Source organism: Marmota flaviventris, chromosome 12 (genome assembly GCF_047511675.1).
Source record: "Marmota flaviventris isolate mMarFla1 chromosome 12, mMarFla1.hap1, whole genome shotgun sequence".
NCBI lineage: Eukaryota > Metazoa > Chordata > Mammalia > Rodentia > Sciuridae > Marmota > Marmota flaviventris.
In genome coordinates, this window is record NC_092509.1 from 100,752,164 (window position 1) to 100,773,896 (window position 21,733).

General features: G+C 31.2%; 1 protein-coding gene across 7 annotated transcripts in view; it reads left to right on the top strand.

Annotated features, from left to right (window-relative positions):
• Cop1 (COP1 E3 ubiquitin ligase) overlaps positions 1-21,733 on the top strand; it is a 169,878-nt gene that overhangs the window by 37,892 nt on the left and 110,253 nt on the right. For 4 of the 7 annotated variants that reach the window (XM_027934924.2, XM_071600288.1, XM_027934925.3 and 1 more), the window contains exons 6-8: positions 5,928-5,996; positions 16,231-16,290; positions 17,648-17,724. In XM_027934924.2, coding sequence (XP_027790725.1) covers positions 5,928-5,996; positions 16,231-16,290; positions 17,648-17,724 — 206 coding nt within the window. The remainder of the gene's footprint in view (positions 1-5,927; positions 5,997-16,230; positions 16,291-17,647; positions 17,725-21,733) is intronic. The other 3 variants (XM_027934926.3, XM_027934927.3, XM_071600286.1) reach the window with 2 other exon arrangements.

Genomic DNA, 21,733 nt, shown 5'->3' on the forward strand with positions numbered 1-21,733 from the left:
TCATCTTGTTCTATACTGGATATTTTTGAGCTGTGTTCTGACATACAGTTGGGTTATTTGGAAATAATTTTCATCTCTTGAAACTTGTTTTTAAGTGGGACCAGAGTAGTTCTTTTGTCTAAACTAATTTTGCCCGACTGCTAAGAAAACCTTTTTGGGTGTTCTTTCTGATTTCTGTCGTGTTTCTAGATTTTTTTTCATTCAGACTGCTGGGAGCCTATGATATTTCTGGTCCTTTGAGAGTTGTTGTTTCATATAGTTGAACTGATGATTTGACAATGGTAGGAATGTAAATCTTAGTTCCTCTTCTACCATTTTAGCCAAGAGTGGGAGCTCATTTATTTGCTTTTAGTTCTTTAAAATTGATTGTGATTTTTAGGATATGGCCTGTTTTGTTCAAATGTGATACTTGCATTTGAAAATATTGTCCTTGGAGTGGTATTATAAATAGAATTGGTTAATGTTATTCAAATCTTTTTTTCTCTTACTTTATCAACTATTGATAGAGGTATGCTTTATTTTGATTATCTACTTTTTAATTATGTGGTTTTTTTTTGTTTCATGTATTCTGAAGCTCTGTTATTAGGTTTACATAATTTAGGATTCTTATTTCTCCTGATAAATTATTTGCTTTATTATTATGAAATGTATAATTTTATTGCTAGAAATGATCCTAATTGTGATGTCTACTTTGTCTGATATTGATAGAACAATAGCATGTTACTTATAATTGTTATATTTTTTATCTTTCACTTTCTTTCTGTCATTGTCCTTTTAAAGTGTGTGTCTTAACAGTATATATGGTTTATTTCTGTTCTTTTTTAAACACAATGAGCTCATTTAGTGCAAATGCAATTTATGTTCATTTGAAGTGTGTGTGTGTGTGTGTGTGTGTGTGTGTGTGTGGTGCTGGGGAGGGGACCCAGGACTTGCATATATTAGATAAGTATTCTACAACTGAGCTACACCCCCAGCCTCTAATATAATTATCGATATGGTTGAGTTTGAGTCTACTGCATGGTGTTTATTTTCCATTCCTTCCGTCTATTCTCTATTCTGTTTTTCACATTTTGCCTTTTATAGAAATAATTGAAGTTTTAGTTTTGTATTTTAGTATGCCATTCTATCTTTTCCATTTTTTGCATAGTTTTTTATTGTATTTTTGATGGTTCCTGTAAAGATTACACATGTCTTTTTCTTTTCACAATCTCGAGTTTATAATATCACTTCAAGGACAATATTTATAGTCAACCTTGAATCTTTTTATGCCACTTTAAAGGAAAACATAAAACTTTAAAATAATTTATTGCCAAACTGCTTTTTGAGGTTAAAATTATGTTATAAACTCTGCTAAATATTGTTATTTTAGCCTAAACAGTATTTTGAAGATGTGATTTAAAAAACTTTGATGTACTCTTTCTTTTTTTTTTTTTCCCCCCTTAGATCTGGGCTTTCATCTGGCTCATTTTTCCTTTATCTGTGTAACTTTCTTTACTCTTTATTGTATAGTTGCTTTTTTTTTTTTTGCTATATTTAGAAGCCTAGAGGTTTTTTTTTTTTCATTTACCACTTTAACAATACCTTCATTTTTTTTTTTTGCTTCCTTTGTTTTTGATGAAATCAGCAATCATTTTTACTGTTTTACTAAAGATAATACACCCCTTTTCTTTATTGCTGCTTTTAAGATTCTCTTTTTGACATTGGTTTTCAGCTGTGTGACTATGATACTCCTAGGTTTCATTTTCTTTATGTTATTCTGGTTGTGTATCATGGAATAGAAATATCTACTGTTTGAATATTAACAACCATTTTGTTCAGTGAATATTAACAACCATTTTGTTCAGCACTATGTTTTCTTTTTTTCTCTTGATTTTTTAGTAATATATTATTATAAAATTTCATTAATCACATATTCCTGATGCTCTGTTCTTATGTTTTTACTTATATAAAGTAATAAAATAAATAAATATACAACAAAATAAATTAATTATATGTACATTTAGATTTATTCTGTGGATCAGATTGATACATATTGAACTTTGAGTTCTTTATTCCTTTCCTTTGTTGTGTCCAGTCTGCTTCTAATCTCATGCAGTATTTTCTGTGTCTTTCCCTCCTACCTCTGCCCTTCTTTCTGGAACCCCGGGAGAGACCCTGCAAGTACTTTACTACTGGGCCACACCCCCAGTCTTAGTGTTTTTTCCTTAAAAATCAGACACATTTTTCGTTTAATTTTTTCATTTCTAATAGTTACATTTCTTTCATTTCTTTTCTATAATTCTGTATCCTTTGCTCATTTTGTCCACTTCCCCTCTCAACTTTTTACCAACTTATAGGAATATTTTAATGTCCTTTGTTGCTTATTTAGCATCTGGGTTATCTGAATTTACTTATAACCTTTTTATCCTTTGATTTTTCTACTACTTTTCATGTCTTGTAATTTTTTAAAAATTCTGTCCTATATGTTCTACATTCATGAGTGGTATAGAGACTAAAGAAGTTAACATATATTTTTCCTGAACAGTCTTATTTTTCTTTATCAGGGAGAAAGGATGAGAGACTGATTTTTGGGGGGAGGGTCTAAATCAGGACTTATACCTAAGTTGGGGCTCAATTGCTGCTTGAATTACTTTCATTTTAGTGGCATCTGATAATAATATATTTTTTGAGTTCATATACTTTTTGTTGAAACTGTAGGAACAACTTTTATCTTTTAATCTGAAATAGATCTATTCCTATTTTTGTAATATCTATTTTTGGTTTATTTTATTTTTATGTGGTGCTGAGGATTGAACCCAGTGGCTCATACATGCCATGCAAGCTCTGTACCACTGAACTACAACCCCAGCCCTGTTCCTATTTTAACATGAGTTTTGTATTATGAAAGTGTTATCTGTGATAGTAGTTCTTCCAAATTTTAGTTTTTATTCTATGAACTCTTGTGACTTTTTACAAATATTCTTCTCATGCTTTGAAGCACATGTATTCTTAGATTGTTTTGAGTTTTATTTTAGTCAACTTTTTCACTCCTGTGACTAAAAGACCTAACAAAAACAATTTTAGAGGAGGAAAAAATTTATTTGGGGGCTCATCATTTCAGAGGTCTCAGTCCATAGATGGCTGGCTGGCTGCTTTCCTCAGGGCTCAAGGTGAGGCAGAACTTTGTGATAGAAGAGTGTGGCATTGTGATAGAAGAGTAAGGAGATAGAGACTCCATTTACCAGATAAATATATACCCAAAGGCACATCCCCAATGACTGCTCCTTTAGCCACTCCCTCCCTGCCTTCAGTTACCACTCAGTTAACTCCATCAGGGGATTGATTCACTGCTTAAGGCTGTCCTAACCCAATCATTTCTCCTCTAAACCCTGCATTGTCTCACACTTGAGCTTTTTGGGGACACCTCACATCCAAACCATAACAGATATATTTATGTTCTTTATATTTAATTTTTAATCAGGTTTTCATATCTTCTTTCTACTTAAAAAATTTATTTTAAAATCAGTTTATAACAAAAAACCCTATCTAGTACAGAGAAAATTATATTAGTTTACTAATGTGATTACGGATTTTTCAGTTTTCCTTCCATTATTGGATCTCTTAGTTTTATATCCTCCACTGTACTGAACACATAGAATTGGGAAACCCTTCACTTGTAAGAAGATTCAGTACCTAGTCTTTATTTAGAGCTGTTCACTTTACCAAACAGCAGAGGCTTTTATGCCCCAGGACCATTCAGCCAGGTAAACTTCTGGTTAAGTAAAAGCCTTTTTTTCCTCCTATCATGTAAAGAACAAGTGAGAACTATTAAGAGAAGTAGAGTTATGCCTGGTAAGCAGATCATTTGTATGAAAGAGAAATATGGAAGGTTGAATATTTGTGAATGAATTTCCTGAAACCTTCTGTGCCATATATACTATGGATCTGTAACCCAGTGTGTAGGCTGCTGTTGACTTTGCAACTGGAATATTCTTTAAATTTTTTGTTTTGAATTAGATTTAAGGAAAATAATTTGTTGATATAAAGAAAAATTGAATAATTGTTTTGTCATATATAAGGTATGACAAAATGACTCTTAGTTTGAGAAAGGTTACCTGTTCATTTTTATTGATAGGGAATCTGAAGTCAAGCAGCAGGGAACCCACTCTTAAAATTAGGTAGTATTTGGGTTGAAATCCCAGAATTCTTGACTTATCACATCTGGAACATTCTTTCTTCTTTTTCTTTCTCTCCCCTTGGCTTATTACTTCCACTTCCTTCCCTTACTCTTAAAATAAGTCATAAACACGTCTAATTTATAATGTCAGATGTTATTAATAAATAAGTTTTATAGCAAAAATTAGCATTCCCTAGTTTTTTATCACTCTGTATCAGCTGCCTAGATAAAACCTTTTCAGTTTTTTATTTTACTTTTATATTTCTATTTATTTTTAAACTCAACATGAAAATTGTACATATTTATGGATTTCCATGTGTTTTGATATGTGCATACCTTGTGTAATGTTCAGATCACAGAGTAAACCTCTATTTTCTAATAGACTTATTTCTTTGTGACAAAAACATTAAAAATTCTCTTTTTTTGTTTTTTACTTTTTTGAATAATGTGTAGTGTATTATCATTATCTATAGTAATTCTACTTTGCAAAAATAACACTCCTGTATTATTCTATTTGGAAAGTCTTATGCAAGTAGAAACATTTCTTCCCTAAACATGCTAGATGTTCTGTTGAGAAGGTACTGTAGAGTTCCCAGTGCTTGGGAGGATGTACTCTGTAAATAAAAGCATAAGGACCAAATTATTCATTCATAATAAATATAAAAAGATCATCTTCATGTTACCATGTTTTAAAAATTTATTTAATTGTAAAACATTAATTCAGTTGTGTTTTTCTAATTTTAATATTCTACTGTGATTATAAGTTTTTGTTTTTATCTCTCCTTGTTTGCCTCAACTTAAAATTTTTATTGGTCTGTTTCATTGCTTATGCTTTTAAGTGCAAAGATCCCCACCCTCTCCCCAGAAGAATAGATAAATTTGGGGAATGAGTGTGAAGTGCTTGTGATTTTTTTTTTTTATTTTTTAAGTATGTATTACATATTAGTGATTCTTCAGATTTTAATGGGCTTATTTTTATCATCTGGACCCTTATTAAACAGATTCCTGGGATCTTTTCTAGAGTAAGAGAATCAGAATTTCTAAAATCTGACCCTGACTCTATTTTAACAAATGCCCCAGATGATTCTGTTTCATGATCAGATAAATGGAAGTTTTAATGGAAAATGTGAATATTTATTTTTTATGTTTTGATATATAGTAAATGTCAAGGCTTACAATTATCACTTCTAGTTTCATCTTTGTTTCAGTTACTAATTAGGAGTAACATGGTTTCTATCATAAATGGTAGGTGTGCATTTATGTGTTTGTGCACACCCACCATTTATGATAGAAACCGTGTTTCCAAATGTTTGGTTTTGGCTAACATGTTCTACAAAAATATATTAATTCTCACACCCACTGAGTAGATAATGGTAAATTTGGCTTTTGAAAAGTATGAATTTCTTTGTATTATGCTGACCCTTGCAAAAGGAAATTTTTATGGGAAGATTGATTTTTATGTCAAGAAATTGTTAGTTCCTCTGTGAGTTTTGTCTTGATATTTGACTGTGGAAGAGAAGCCATTGCCCAGAAATATATTCTTCAACATGTAGAACACATGTTTCTTAAAATTAACATCAGTTATTTTCATGGAAAATTGCTTGCTTTTTGAAATGTCAGCCAAGAAGTGGGAAAACCGTTTAGCTAGAAGCAGTAGACTAATTGAAATGAGTGTGTAAAGTTGCTCAATGTTGGTTATACTGTGGTTTTAGTGATAACTCTGAATTCAAAGTGATATTTTTAAAAGAACAATTACAATTTTTTGTTGTAGGAATCACATGCAGCTCAGCTACAGATTCTTATGGAATTCCTCAAGGTTGCAAGAAGAAATAAAAGAGAGGTATATTATTTTGTGTTTTACATAATATTTTATGTACTATTGTTGACTTTTCTTTAGAAAAATATTTCATTCTAATGAAATATTTAAATACTTAAAAACATTGACTTTCAGGACATTTTCTTAGGCTTTGTTTTACTGTAAAAATTTGATTTTTTTAATCCTTTTTTGGAGATGTGCTTTAAGTTTTCGGAAAGATTTACACTAATGATTAACCTTAAAGCTATAAAAAGAGAGGATAGAATTATCAAATGACAGCTGAGGTTGTGGCCCACTGGTGGAGCGCTTGCCTGCCATGTGTGAGACACTGGGTTCGATCCTCAGCACCACATAAAATTAAAAAAAAATAAAATAAAATAAAGGTATTAAAAAAGAATTATCAAATTATAGACTACTCTTTATCATGGAAAGAAAATTTAGGGAAATGTAATTAAAGCCTTCAGGGTTAACAGTTTTTCTTACAGAAAAAAAAATGCTTGTGGGGAAAATAAGTAAAACATAGCCGCATATTTAGAACTTGGAAAGTCTAAGTCATGCAGAGTAGCTAAAAAAGCTTTATATTAACTGTTTTAAAACCAGTGTTCTTTTTTAACATAACATTTCTCAAATCATTTTCACAAATGTATAAAATATGGAAAAGTCAAACAGAATTTGCATAGCATACAATAGTTACTCTGATATCTTGTGTATTTCTTTAAAGTCTTAAACTATCTCAAATCTCTGATATTTTTACTTTAAAAGTTGTTATATTTGGGCACTTTTTACTCTTTAGAATAAAGCATAACTATTATGTTCTGTGTTCTTGACTATCTTCTTTTTGAAAATAAAAAAATAGGTTTTTATTTGATGAAATATTCTAAGTGTACATTGCCAGAACTTACTGTTCCTTCTTTTGGTTATTCTTTGTGTCCTATTCTTAACTTTTTCTGAGTTGATTCAGATTATATTTGTCTGGATTTTGCTAGTGATGATAGCTAAATACTCAATGTGATTTGAGACTGTATTTGTCTTACCCTTAACTTTTGCTAAATCAACAATTATGATTGTAATGTCTGTTTATGGAAGCATCTTCATTGTATTTTTAAGATTTTTGAGTCTGTGTGTTCCCCCACCCCTTCCTTTGGGTGGGAGAGGGGATGATGTCTAGTCATTCATTTGTTTAAATGTTTGTAGCATAGTACTTCTTAAACTACAGTATACATGAAAATCACTCAAGGATGTGTTAAAATGCAAGTTCTCATTAAGGGGGTCGTTTTGAAGCCTGACAATCTGCATTTCTAACAAGCCCCATGATTTTGAAATTCATAATCCTTGGACTACACTTTGGCAAAGCTAAAAATTTTTGAATATATGGTAATAAAAGTAATCCAACATGTGTATGCTCAACATTTTTTGCTATAGAAAATTCTTTAAAAAATGATAAGTTTTTTTATATTTTATGCATACCTCTTCTTTTAAACAGAATGTGAAATAGGGTTGCAGTTATTTTGTATTTTTCTTTTTTGTTTGTTTTAGACTTTAGACTCATTTTCCCTTCCACACTTGAAACTCATTGGTTTATTCCGTAGTTACACGAGGGTGTGAATATCCAAGAAAGGAGGATCTTTGGAGGCTATCTTAAAATCTGTGTATCATAGCATTTAATGTTTAAATGTATTGAGATTATCATCTTTTTGTCTTCCTTCAGGTTTAATTGAACAAAAGGACTTTGGGTCTCACATAAAAACCAGTTTGAACAATTGCTTTGTATTTCATTTGATTTAATTACCAAACAGACTTTTGGGCATTTGGGGTACTACTTTTTTGAATAGAATATTTTGATAAGTCTTAGTTACTTTTTGGTTTTGTTTAGAATTTAAATGAATTAAACTTTTACATGAAATAAAACACAGAAAAGTGCATAAATTAATTTAAAATAGAGTGACCATCTGTGTAATTGCTGTCCTGATTAAGCAGAATATTGCTGGGACTCCTAAAATTGCTTACCTTGTACCATTTTCAGACTATGACCTTCTTTCTTATCTACTAGGTGACCAATATCCTGATATTTACAGCAGTCTATTGCCTTTCTTTAGTATTTTGCTGCTTAAGTATTTATATGTCTCTCTATATTTGAGCTTTGTATAAATGTTTTTGTGCAGTATGTAATCTTTTTTTTCTTCTTTGACTCAGTGTTAAATTTCATCCATAGTATTGTTTATGACTATAGTTGATTTTGTTGCAGAGTGTTTCTTTAAATGGATATGGCCTGTTTTCATAAAATAGATGTTTATGAACATTTGGGTTGTTTCGGTTTTAGGTTGTTCATAAACAATGGTACTTAATAATAACAATGTGTATCCAGGTATGTATTAGCATACATATATGTACGGGATATATTTTAAAATGGAATCAATGAGTCATAGGGTATGCATATCTTCAAATTTAATAATGCAACAGTGTTTTCCTAAGCAGGTTGTATTAGTTGTTCCTCCTACAAACAGTGCATGAGGGTTTCTGTTGTGCTGTATTTTTGATAGAAGTTGGTATCAGTAGACATTTTCCAGTTTAGTTGACCTTGGGGGGTATGCATTGTTGTCTCTGGGGTTATAATTTGCATTTCCTTGATAACTAAGGAGGTTGAGCACCTATTTATTAGCCAGATGGAGTTTTTAAAAAATAGTCTGTGTCAAAAGTACTACTTATTTAAGACATTTTGTAGTTTTTCTGTTTTGATTTTTATTTACTAGCTTGATGTTTATATATTCTAGACATAAAATCTTAATCAGACTTATCTGTCACAAATATCTTTTCTTCTAATTGGGCTGCTTTTTTCACTGTCTTACATTTATTAACAAATTTCCAACATGGTCATTTTATCTTTCCTGTTAGAGTGTCTTTTGTAAAGATTCCTTCACCTGTGTTCATGAAGATATTTTCTGATATTGTCTTTCACTTGAAGCTTTTTTTCTTCTTTTACATTTAGATCTATACTCTGCTTAGAGATTTATTTTTGTGTATGATATCATGTATAGGGATCTTTTCATTTGGACACTCAGCTGTCCAAAGCATTCTTTTTTATTAAGAAGTTCATCATTTTAACTGTTGCTTTGACATTTCACCTATGTCATACATCCTGTGATCATATATGCATGTGAGTTTCTAGGATGTCTTTTCTGTTTCACTGTTTTTGTCTATCCATTGACATACCACATTTTATTGATTACTAGAATTTTAAATTACTTTCTTTTTTCTTCAGGAAACGAGGCTATTCATGGCTCTTTGTATTTGTATATTAATTTTAGAATCAACTAATATATTTCTATGGTAAACGTGCTATGATTTTATTGAGATTATTTTGTAGATAAATTTGGGAGAATGTATCTTTACAATAATTGTGTCTTCTAATCCATGAACATGGTATTTCTATTTATATTTAGGTCTTTAAAAATATCTTAAAGTTTTGATATTTTTTAGGGTATCAGTCTTGCATATCTCTATTTTAGATTTAGTCATTTTTGATGCTATTATAAATGATGTCTGTGTCTTTAATTTTAGTTTCTTATTGCTGCTGGTATGTAGAAATACAGTTGATTTTTACATACAGTTTTTTAAAATACTCAGCATCCTTGTTAAACTTTCATTAATTCTAGTTTATTTGTAGATTCTTTTATGTTTTCTGTGTACACATCATAATCTGCAAATAATAAGAGTTTAGTGTCTTTCTTTATGATCCTTATATCTTTCATTTATTTTTCTTGTCTTACTCTGCTGGCTAGGACATCCGGTACAATGATGAATAGAAGTGGTGATAGCTGGGCATCCTAGTCTTGATGCTGATCTCAAAGTGAAAGCATTCGACGTGTCTCCATTAGGTATGATGTTTTCTGTAGGTTTTTTGTAGGTACTTTTTAATCATTCAAAGAAATAAATTTCTATTCCCAATTTGCTAAGAGGATTTTCTTTGCTTTAATTATGAGTGTAGTTGAGTACACTCCAAAATTTTTGGGCATCTGAGGCAATCATTTGATTTTTCTTTTTTCATTCTATTAATGTAGATAATTATATTGATTTAATATTAGAAAGTCAATCTAATTTTGCACCTAAAGCGACAGCCATTTCAATTAACCCAGGGGTATCCTTTCTTAGAATGTTTATAATTCTAGGAAACCCCATCAGGACAATTGAATGAGCTTCTTTGCATCCTTTTGTGGAAACCAAACTTGTTCATTATGCATATGTTCTTCTACACAGTTTGGATTGTTAATACTTTGTTAGGATTTTTCCATCTATGTTCGTAAATGAGTTTGTGGAATTTTTTTTTTCTTACGCTGATCTTGTGCAGTTTTTCTATAAAGATTATGTTAGCTTTGTCAGATGAGTTGGAAGTTATGCCCTCTTTTGCTGTTTCTTGGAAGAATTTGTGTAGTCTAGGATCAATGTCTTTGTTGAATTTAAAGATCTTGCTGGAGAAGTCATACACCTATGATTTGTTTGCAGGAACTTTATAATTATGGATTCATGTAGATGAAAGTGTATATGGTTTTTAGGTTTTTATATTGTATATTACTTTTGATATGTAATACTTACTTTGAGTTGTCTGCTTTATCATAATTTAAAACATATTGGCATGAGATTGTCTTTATAGTCTTAGGTTTTTAGGTCCCCAGGATTTTTAGTGATGCCCTTTCATTCCTGATACTATGTTCCTTTTTTTTTCCTTGACCAGTTCTTGCCAGGGATGGATCAGTTTTGTGAATTTCATTGACGAGCCAATTTTTGACTTTATCCTCTCTCTCATGTTGGTTTCCCATTTTTTAAATTTATGATTCTTATTATTACTATCTTTCTACTTGGTTTAGTTTTATTTCCTTGTTCCTTTCTAATTCTTCAAATTGGATGCACATATCATTCTTCTCATGTAGACGTTTATGGCCATAGTTTCTTTTTTTAAAATTTTTTATTCTTTTTAATTATACATGACAGTAGAATCTACTTTGATATATCAAACATACATGGGGTAATCTTCCCATTCTTGTGGTTGTACATGATGTGGATTTACACTGGTTGTGTATTGATATATGAACATAGGAAAGTTGTGTCCAATTCATTCTACTGTCTTTTCTATTCCCAACTTCCCTTTATTTTCCTTTATCTAATCCAGTGTCCTTCTGTTCCCCCAGTCCCCTGCTTATTGTGAGTTATCATGTGTATATCCGAGAGAAATTCATCCTTTGACTTTGGTATTGGCTTAATTCACTTATCATGATAATCTCCAGTTTCATCCATTTATGAGCAAATGCCATAATTTCATTCTTCTTTATGGCTGAATAATATTCCATTGTGTGTATGTACCACATTTTCTTTATCCATAGATCTGTTGAAGGGCATCTAGGTTGGTTCCATAGTTTAGCTACTGTGAATTGAGCTGCTATAAACATTGATGTGGCCATGTCACTGTTAGTATGCTGATTTTAAGTTCTTTGGGTTTATGCTGAGGAATGTGATAACTGGGTCAAATGGTGGTTTCATTCCAAGTTTTCTGAGGAGTCTCCATACTGCTTTTCATAGTGGTTGTACCAATTTGTAGTCCCACCAGCAATGTATGAGTGAACCTTTTCCCCACATTCAGCCAACATTTATTGTTACTTGTATTCTTGGAAATTTTATGGCCATAATTTCTTTTCTTTTTAATTTAGTTAGATCTAATGATTTTGGTACAATATTTTGTTTGTTGTTTATTCCAAAAGAGTTTCTAATTTTCATTACAGTTTTTTCTTGGGCCTGTGGATTAGAAATAAACAACTTATTACTTTAACATGAGGATTATCTTATTTTTTCTTATACATTTCTTTTTCAAATATATAATAAAAATACCTTTTTATTCCTTTTTATGTATCTACCATACCAGATGTTAATTGGTTAGATTTTGAAATATTTGTGTTTAAAAGAATATGTTTTCTGCAGTTGCATGGTACAGTGTAAAGTTGCTCTGTGGAGAAAATGTTCTGCTTGCTTACTGATTTTTAAGTGTTCTTATTATATTAGTTACTAAATCATTATATTTGAGGTGAGTTTTGGACTATTTTTTTTAATCCATTGTGAGTCTCTGTCTTTAATTGTGTATTTAGGTCATTTAGTTAATATAAATGCTATAGCTTAAGGTTGCCATTTTATTATTGTTTTGTTTCTTTCCTCCTTGTCGCTCTCTCTCCTTCTATCACTCATTCCCCTTTTCTTTCCTTGTGGATTTTTGATCTCTTTTTCAGAATTCTAATTTGAATCATCTCTTAATGTTTTTGAGTGCATTACTTTGTATAGTTTTTCAGCGGTTGCACTAGTTTTACATCATACCTTTGTAATTTATCACAGAGTGCTGGTGTTAACATCCATTTACATTTGCTTTTAAGTAAACCACCTTATAACTTGTCCCCTCTATTTATTTATTTATTTCTGTTCTTGCTTATTCTGTTTTCTTCTGATCTTTAAGAGAAAATTTATCTGGGAGGGTTGAAGGAAGTCTTGAAATCAAGTCTGCCATTAGATTATTAAGGGCATGTGTGGTTGAGGATGGTGGTATGGGACAGTAAGGGTTTTGGCTTCCTGAAGTGTGTACTTCCTCAGCTTCATTTTTGGTTGTAATTTTTTTTTAGAATTAATGCACATAAAATTTTGCTATTCTTTACCAGCTTTTTCCCCTTAAAGTGTAATAATGTATTCTTTTGTTCATTTGGAATAATTACATATAATTTATTCCAAATTATATTGCCTTCTAAAAACCAAAATTCAGGTAATAAGTTTAATGCTGAAACATATCTTTATCAAACTAGTAGTGAAGGTCAAATCAATGAGTACCAAAGATACCTACCTGCACCAAAGGCGATATCAATAATACAGGAATTTAAAAATTTTGAATTCTTCACATTTTCATCTTTTAAAAAATATGTATTTAGTTGTAGATGGACACAATATCTTTATTTATTTTTTATGTGGTGCCAAGGATTGAACCCAGTGTCTATCACATGTGCCAGGCAAGCGCTGTACCACTGTTAATATAAATTACCCTAGCCCCCTATTTTCATCTTAATAAGCATTTCTGAAGCTCTTTTGCACTTTGTTTAAATGTTTCTATAAATTTTCTTTTGGCTTTTGACATTGTTAAGAGTGCTTGCTATTGATGCTTTTAAGACCATCCTCTGAAGTAGCATTGTCTTAGTTCTTTGTCTTATATATTATAGTTTCAGTAACTCCAAACTCCATGACATTGTTAAGACAAATTAGAGTCATGTCCAATTTGTGGTTCATTTTCATTTAGATAATAATAGTTTGGCTTCATGGGCTTTTCTTATTGTTGCTCCAGTATTCTTGTACTTTTATTCATTCTTTTATTCTAGGTTCTGATTCTCTAGTTACGATGTTTGCAGAGTGAATATAGCCATTAATTCTTTTTTCCACCTCTTTTGAATTATTTGTCTTTTGTCTTTCTTCCGTTTACTAGTACTAAATTGTTTTGATTTGATACTCTAATAATTTTGAGAATCTCATCTTGAAGTGAAATATATGTAAAGTTCAATAAATACTTTTTAAGCAGTTTTCATTCTTTCTCACTTCTTTTTCTTTTCATTACTTTTTTTAAAAAATATTTTTTAGTTGTCATTGGATACAATATCTTTATTTTATTTATTTATTTATTTTTATGTGATGCTGAGGATTGAACCCAGGGCCTTGCATGTGCTAGGCAAGCGCTCTACTTCTGAGCCACAATCCCAGCCTTCACTACTTCTTAGCTGACAAATTTTCAGACTCACAGATAAGTTATATCATTTTGGTTTACTGATGAATATATTATATATAATATTTATGATGGATGCATATTATTATATAATGTGTTCATCAGGACAGCACTCATACCTTAGTTGTTTCATTTTAAATAAATCTCATGAAATTGTTGTTTTTTAAAAATAAAAATTGCTTGAGCCAGGTGCAATGGTGCATGCCTGTAATTCCAGTGGCTCAGGAGGGTGGGGCAGGTGGATTTTGAATTTAAAGCCAGCTTCAGCAACTTATTGAAACCCTGTCTCTTAAAAATAAAATAAAAGAAAGACTGTGGCTCAGTGGTTAAGTGCCCCTGGGTTCAATTCCTGGTATCCAAAAGAAAGAAAGAAAAAGTTCAAATATTGGCAGTTTCATATAGCTCACCTTCTTTATATTGGTCTTTATATGTGATAGCAGCAGTATTATACACAAAAGCTTTGGGGCACTAGGAAGATGAGATGTTATCTCAGAGAAAAGGAAATTAGAGTTAAATATTTGTGATTTCAGGTGACACTAGAATTTTTTTTTCTGGCATTTCAAGTCTAGAAGTTATTTAAAATATTAATTTGATCTCAGTCGTGCATTATATATAAGCTATGTTTGCTGTCATGGTGACATTACATTGACCTACATCCTTTCTTTTAGACATATTTTTTAACACAGTCATACTAAAGATCCCTCAGAAGAAAGCATTTGTTTAAATAAAATTTTAGAAGTAGAACATTTCAAAGTAATTAAATGAAAATATTAAGAAGACAACCATGAGTGTGCTTTGCAGAATTAGAGTTTGGAAGCACTGGGATTGTAAATGGTCATGAGCCAAAAACCTTTAATGATGATAGGGTAAAACAGATAGTTATGGTTGACTAAAATGAGTAGAGAGTGATTTAGCTACCTAATATGAGCTAGACAAGAGTAGTGTCTTATGTTAGGATGGAAAACTAATCACAGGAAATGACAGTGAAGAAAGTAGAAGTCCTATGACCAATGCACATTAAGAATTTCTCAGTTGATCAACTTTATTTGAAAGAATTCTAGGACAGTTATCTTCAAGGAAGAAGAATGTTTTAGTTAAGGTAGTAGTATTATGTGACAAATTTTAAGATGGAGGAAAGTTTATTAAAGTAGATGGATGAGTAAAAGCATTGGGCAGTGCTAATCACTTTTTTTTTTTTTTTTTTTTAACCCCGGATTTCTCTAATAATATACTGTCTTTTCCTTGGGTTTCGTGGCTTCCATTTGCTTTCTTGCCCTTCCAGTTCATAACGCTTCCTCCTTTGCTAATCTCTTTAACATTGATTGATGTTCCTTACTACCCAGACTCTTCTCTTATCCTTTCTGATTATATGGATTGATTTTGGGCAATTTTACTCACTTTTTTTGTACTTTGTTATTTCCCTTGCTCATAGCTTTTGAACCCTCACATATGTAATTATTCTGTCTTTTCCCACTGTTTTCCACTTGGACAAATTCTATTAGTCCTTTAAGGTTAAGTCTTTGATTTAATTTTAATTTCAGATCTAATTTAAGTTATCTAGTTATTCACCCTCCAACCTCCATTCTACTGCTGTTTTCAGTGCTTAGGAAAGTACCTAAAATTGGTAAATATTTAAATTAACGTTGTCAATTAGATTACCAGTTGTGCCTGTATTGTCACAGAAAAGAACATGTTAATGCTAATAAATTTTTTAAAAACCTGTTAACCCTTAGCAGTCAATAAAGAAATAACAAAGAGCTGTTTTCAAGAGGTACTATAGCATAGTTGCTAACAGCTTGAGTTTTGGAGCGAGATGGCTAGCTCTGATGGATGTCTTGATTTGGCTTCCAGTTCTTCTACTTACTCAAAGGGTGAACAATTGACATGCAGAATTTTAAAATTTTAATCATTAAATTAGATAATATGAAATATCTTTGAATATCTTGTATTTTTAATCCACTTATTATCATTGTTCATTTTTCTTATTATTGTAAAGTCAGTCCCTGTTGTACTAACTCATTAGTTCCCAGATTTTCAATTCTGTGAATATTTCAGTGAAATTGGTACAGGTGTATTAAAATAGTTGAAATCATGATCTAGAGTGTATGTGTTTCAGTCTATTAAATAATTCTCATTAACATCATTATAAGTATATTCTTACTGGTGTTGTATATTATATGCTATTTAAGCTTTATTTATGTTTCACATCTGGGATGATGGGGTGAAAAGGGTTAAAGAAATACAACGTAGTGTTTTCTTAAAGACTAACTCCCCATTTGCATTTTAACATTGAAACTTACAGCTGTGAGTTTTATTTGTTTGTTTTTGATAATTCTTCATTCCTCCAATTTGCTGTTAATTTCCAGTTTTCTAGAAATCATTTGCCAAATGTACAGTTAATTTGTGAATATGGTAATACCAGTGTGGTTTGGTTTAGGCCTTTTTTTCTTTTTCTTTAATCTGCAGCAACTGGAACAGATCCAGAAGGAACTAAGTGTTTTGGAAGAGGATATTAAAAGAGTGGAAGTAAGATATCAAGAATTTTTCAGATCTCTAGAAAATTTTCAGTTTTATGAAATGATCACTTTTCCTTTGTATTGCCATAGTAAATTTATGGGACTGGTCTTAATTATAAAGAAAGTAACAAATATTACATATCTATTATCTGCAGTTCCAGTATTCTGGAAACTTTTTAAATAAACATAGTTTACTTATAGAATCTGTTGGAAGATTCTTGTAAAGTTTATAGGCTGCCATGATGTAAAGTTATTGCTTTTGCTGTGTTTAAATTTAGTATGTTTTTAAAATTATTCACATAATTCTTTTGCTGATGTATAGATCATATTAAAGGATATGGATTCAATGTTTAGTAGATGTTTAGTGTATCATGTGACATTCTCAATTTGCTATATTTATGGTACTTGTTTGGATGTATGCTTGACCTAAGCCTGAGTTAGCCAAAAATAATTCTACCCATGCATTTTAGTGGTGACTTCAAATATGCTGTTTTTTCATTAATCAAATGTAGCACATAAAAAAGGAGGCTAGTTGTCAAAATGATTCTGAGACATAATTTATGTGATAATCATTGATCAAGAGGCCTTTTCCTGGCTTAATGATCAAAAATTAGAATTTAATGCATTGTTAAACACAGCTAATATTTTAATCAAGAAGAGTGTTAACTTTTCTTACTTTTGTAGAAATATTTTAAAGTAGAGAATTGCACAACCTGGGTTTTTTTTTTTTTTTTTTTTTTTTTTTTTGTACTTTAAAGCCTTGAAACTTGCCATCATATTTATCCTAATATGTATCACTAGGTCATCACCTGGATGGATGATTAGCTGTTTCACTGTTCTCATAGTGTGCTGCATGTTTTCTTTCAAATATGTAGTTTTGCTTTGTCCATCTTGGCTTTATTATGGATGAACAATGTTATTAGAGAATTCATAGCTCTTTAATAATATGTACTACAGAAAAGATTGGCCTTTCATTTTCAGATTATTTTTACTTTGGTATTCTGTGGAGAGGAATCGTTGGGAAATAAGAATGTTGAGACAAAAAGAGACTGATGAAAACCCAGGATTAAAAAGGAATATGTCAGGCTGGAGCTGTAGCTTAGTGGTAGACTGCTTGCCTAGCAGCATGAGGCCCTGGGTTCAAGCCTCAGCACCACATAAATGTAAACAAATAAAATAAAGCCATAAAAAATAGCATTATTTTTTCATTGATATATTATAATTTTACATCATAGTGGGATTTGTTGTTGTATATTTGTACATGAATGCAATATAACAATATAATTTGGTTCCCAGTAGCCTATTTTTTTTATTTATACATTTTCTGTCTGGAGTATCTGTTTTAATTCAAATAATTGTACTTTCAGGAAATGAGTGGCTTATATTCTCCTGTCAGTGAAGATAGCACAGTGCCTCAATTTGAAGCTCCTTCTCCATCACACAGGTACAAAGTGCACATGTGATATTAGTCTTGGGATAGTTTTAAATGCAATGAGCTAAATCCCTAAGAAATTACTTTTGATCAGGATCTAGAAGTGAGACTTGGATGGCCCATCTTTTCTCTTAATGCTTTGGATTTTCATTTTAGGAATAATCAGTGACTAGAATATTATAATATTTTGAGTTTACAATTGTATTAAATTTTGGTGAATTTCTTAAAATAATGTTTTATATGTCTTGTGAATTAAAGTCAGAAGACATTCAAAATCTAAATTTTGAAATATGAAATGGTAATATTGGGGGGAAATGTGTTAAGAACCTTGAAATTTTTTCCTAACATTGAATGTTTTGGGGTGATCACTTTCCCTAGATTCAAAATAAGGGCAGTAGATAGATATGTTAGTTTGTGTCTCCCTAGTATTTTCTTATAACTTCCTGTTATTTCCTTATAACTTCCTGTTATTTAATTTAATTAAGTCTTCATTTCTGTATATTCTGGTAGAGTAGGAATTATATTTGTTTTGTCATGACTGTCTCCCTGGATTTTAGAATGATACTTAGCTTAATTTAGTTGTTTATAAAATAAAATGCATGAATATGATTTCTTCTAGTTCTAAAATTCTATTTGATGAAATATATACTACTAAATTTTGAATTTTTGTGCTTGAAGTTTTCAAACAAGAGCAATTTTACATGAAGTAAGTCACTTGATTTATTATTTTATTAGTCCATTAGGATAATAATGGTCCAATGGAAACTTTCCAAAAAAAATTGTTTTTGGGTAACATGTGGATTATCAGGAAATCTAAATGCTAGTACAGTGAATTACATTAATGTTCAAAACATCAGTTCAGGAATACTATTATGGGTTGAATTTGGTGCAGTATGTGGTGAAAAAGGTGCAGGGGATATTTTAATTTAGGAGCATTCTTAAAAAGTTTTATATTTTCCCCTAGTATGGAGAATCCTTAGGAGTTTTAGTTGATTTCATGGTCACCATAACTGTGTAATTAATTCAGCTGATTTTCCACCAGATTTAATTTTTTTTTAAAACATTCTTAAGACTAGGCCTGTAGGAATACTGCTTTCAGTGTGCCGTTCACTTTCTGATACATAGGAGGTTTGATAACGGTATATTTTATGAGTACACAGTGAAGCAAAACTTGTTGTGTCACAAAACAATGTTATATTTCTTTGTTTATTTTTGTCTGTTGTGTTCAGGCCTTTGCTACTCAATCTGTTATTTGCTACTGATTGTTGGATTTTATGGACATATGACAACAGTATATTCACTGAATTGCTCTATTTATGGAATATCTCAAATGGGTTAAACACTGTTCTAGATGTTGAATCTAGCTGACAAAAGCCCTATTCTTTGGACATTTTGAGATATGCATATAGTGGGAGGTTTGGGGAGACACTAAACAAGCACATATGTAACCTGGTAGTGGTACATACAATGGAAACTTAGAAGAAATGGTAGACTTGTTGGGGGTTTGCAAGTGGATTTTCTTTCAGTTTGATAGATGGACTTACCTTAGGACATGACATTTAAGCCAGTACATGCAGGAAAGTATAAGTATGATGGAAAGTCATTGGATAGTGTTGTGCAGGGTCTGGTTTAGATTTTTAAAATGTTTATTTGATTTACTGTGTGAAAGATAGAGAAAACATTATCTGTATTTTGCCCAACTCTGGGCCATTGGAAATAGGGAGTAAAGTTAGGAAGCACTGCAAAAGTCCAGAAAAAGGTAAATGATAATTTGGATTAGGATTTTATTAGTGCAGGAGATAAGAGTAGTTAGTTAGTTGAATTATAAGATAAAGTAGCAGATATTGTAAAAGATATAAAATTTTATAAGGTCTATGAAATATTGAGAGAATTGCTAAAGTTATTTGAAAAATTGTTGTCAAATGAAATTTAGGCTTAGTTATATTGGTTTACAGTTAAAGAAGGGCAAATAGACAATATTTTCTTTAAAAGAGTGTTTTGATATTTAAGCAGTTGATTCTAATATCACTCAGTGATTGAGATAGGTACTTGAGAATGTGAAGTCACCCTTAAATACTCTTGTATATATGACCCTTAAGATAAGAGAGGAACTCATTGCTGTCAAAAATGTTAGACTAATTTCTTCATTTTTAAGAAACGGCATTCAGTTGCAATTATATTAACCCTTTTTATTTCATACATATAAGAATTATTACTTAAATAACTAGATAGCTTATGTATATATTCCTCTCTAAAAAAGTTTTGATCTCTTTTTTTTTTTTTTTTAAGCAGAATTACTTTTAAAAGCCCTTTTCTAGATTAATTTTTCTATAATGAGGACCTTTTTATGTCAGGTCATTGACTCCCTTAGATAGATTCTGGGTTTATGTTTAAACTATGTATGTAAATGAAATGAAAAACAGAAACCAAATAGTGGAAACCTTTGCCTGCCCTAATTTGAGTAGCCTAATTGTCATATCCTGTCTTATGCTCTTCCTACTGCTGTTAGATATCTGTATCACATGGAGTCTAGCAATGGTCTTTTCACCTGTCCTCTAACACATTATTGCCAGATATAGGAACTTGTTTGCCTGCTTGAAATCTTTCAGTTGTTTATTATATAAGTTGTTTGAGATCTTTTTTATATACACCTACATGTATACTTTATATAATCATTTGATCTCTATTTTACAATTTTTTTTGTACTTTAAAATTGAGTGTAGCTGAGTACAGTGGTGCACACCAATGATCTCAGCTACTTGGGAGGCTGAGGCAGGAGAATTGTAAGTTTGAGGTCAGCTTGGTCAATTTTGTAAGACTCTGCTGCAAAAATGTAAAGGACCTGGGGATGTAGTTCAGAGGTAAAGAGCCCTTGGGTTTAATCCCTGGTAACATGAGGGAAAAAAACAAAAAAAGTCAGTTGAATTCAATTCTCAAAGCACGATGTCAAGGTAAGCCAGGCATGATGGCACAGGACTGTAATCCCAGTAATTTAGGGAGTCTGAGACAGGAGGACGCAAGTTCAAGGCCAGCCTCAGCAACTAAATGAGACTCTGTGTTAAAATAAAAAATAAAAGGGCTAGGAATATAGCTCAGTGCCCCTAGGTTCAACCCCAGTACCAAAAAAGAAAGGGTGAAAAAAGCCGTGGGTATTTTTGCTGATACTGCGTATTTTTTTTTGCCAAGAAACCTCTCCTGGATTAATTTAATGGATTCATATACTGAGTAGTTTCTCCCTCATAAAGCTCTTCTCCTCTTCCTCCAAGTATCCAACCAAGAGTGAAATCTTCTCTATTCTTTTTATAGGTCCATCTAAAAAATGAGGGAAGGGGTAAGGGGAGCAGGGGATAATATTAACCACTTAAAAAAATCCTGCTTTTTTGTTCTGTTTCTGTAGTAATGTGTTAGTTTGTGTATATTTTCCATGCTTTATGGTACTCTTGTGAATATTGGATTTTTCTTATACTTGTACATTTTTATGTGAACCTTTATACATAACAGAAATTTAAAATATTTTTGAACAAATATATACTTAGAATGACACTTAATTTTTATGGTTTATGACATTTTGATTGAAACATGACCTGTGGTATACTTAATAAATAAACTAATTACTTTTATCTTATTAAAAAAACTGTCAGCTAAGCTTCGTTGGGGAGGAGAGAGGGTGAGTTTATAACTATTTCCTTGATAAAATCATTTGAATTGGTTTTAATCATCCTTGCCAAATTTTCCATATTAGAATTGATTCAAACCACAAAGATTTTTCCTCGAAGGGCCTTTAAAATCTGCTTTAGATTTTGATGAATGGTCTTCATGATTGTATAAAGTACAGTTAACCTTTTTTTGTTAACTATTGTTAAGTTGTATGTGGTCATATAATGAGTAATTTAGAGACCAGTAGGCAGGTCTCGAAATTTACCTGTTGCAAAGTGGAATTGATCCCTTTATTGGAGAGAGTGATTACAAGCATACATGTCCTCTCCTTTCTTCTAGGGGATTAATATTCCAGCACTTAAAA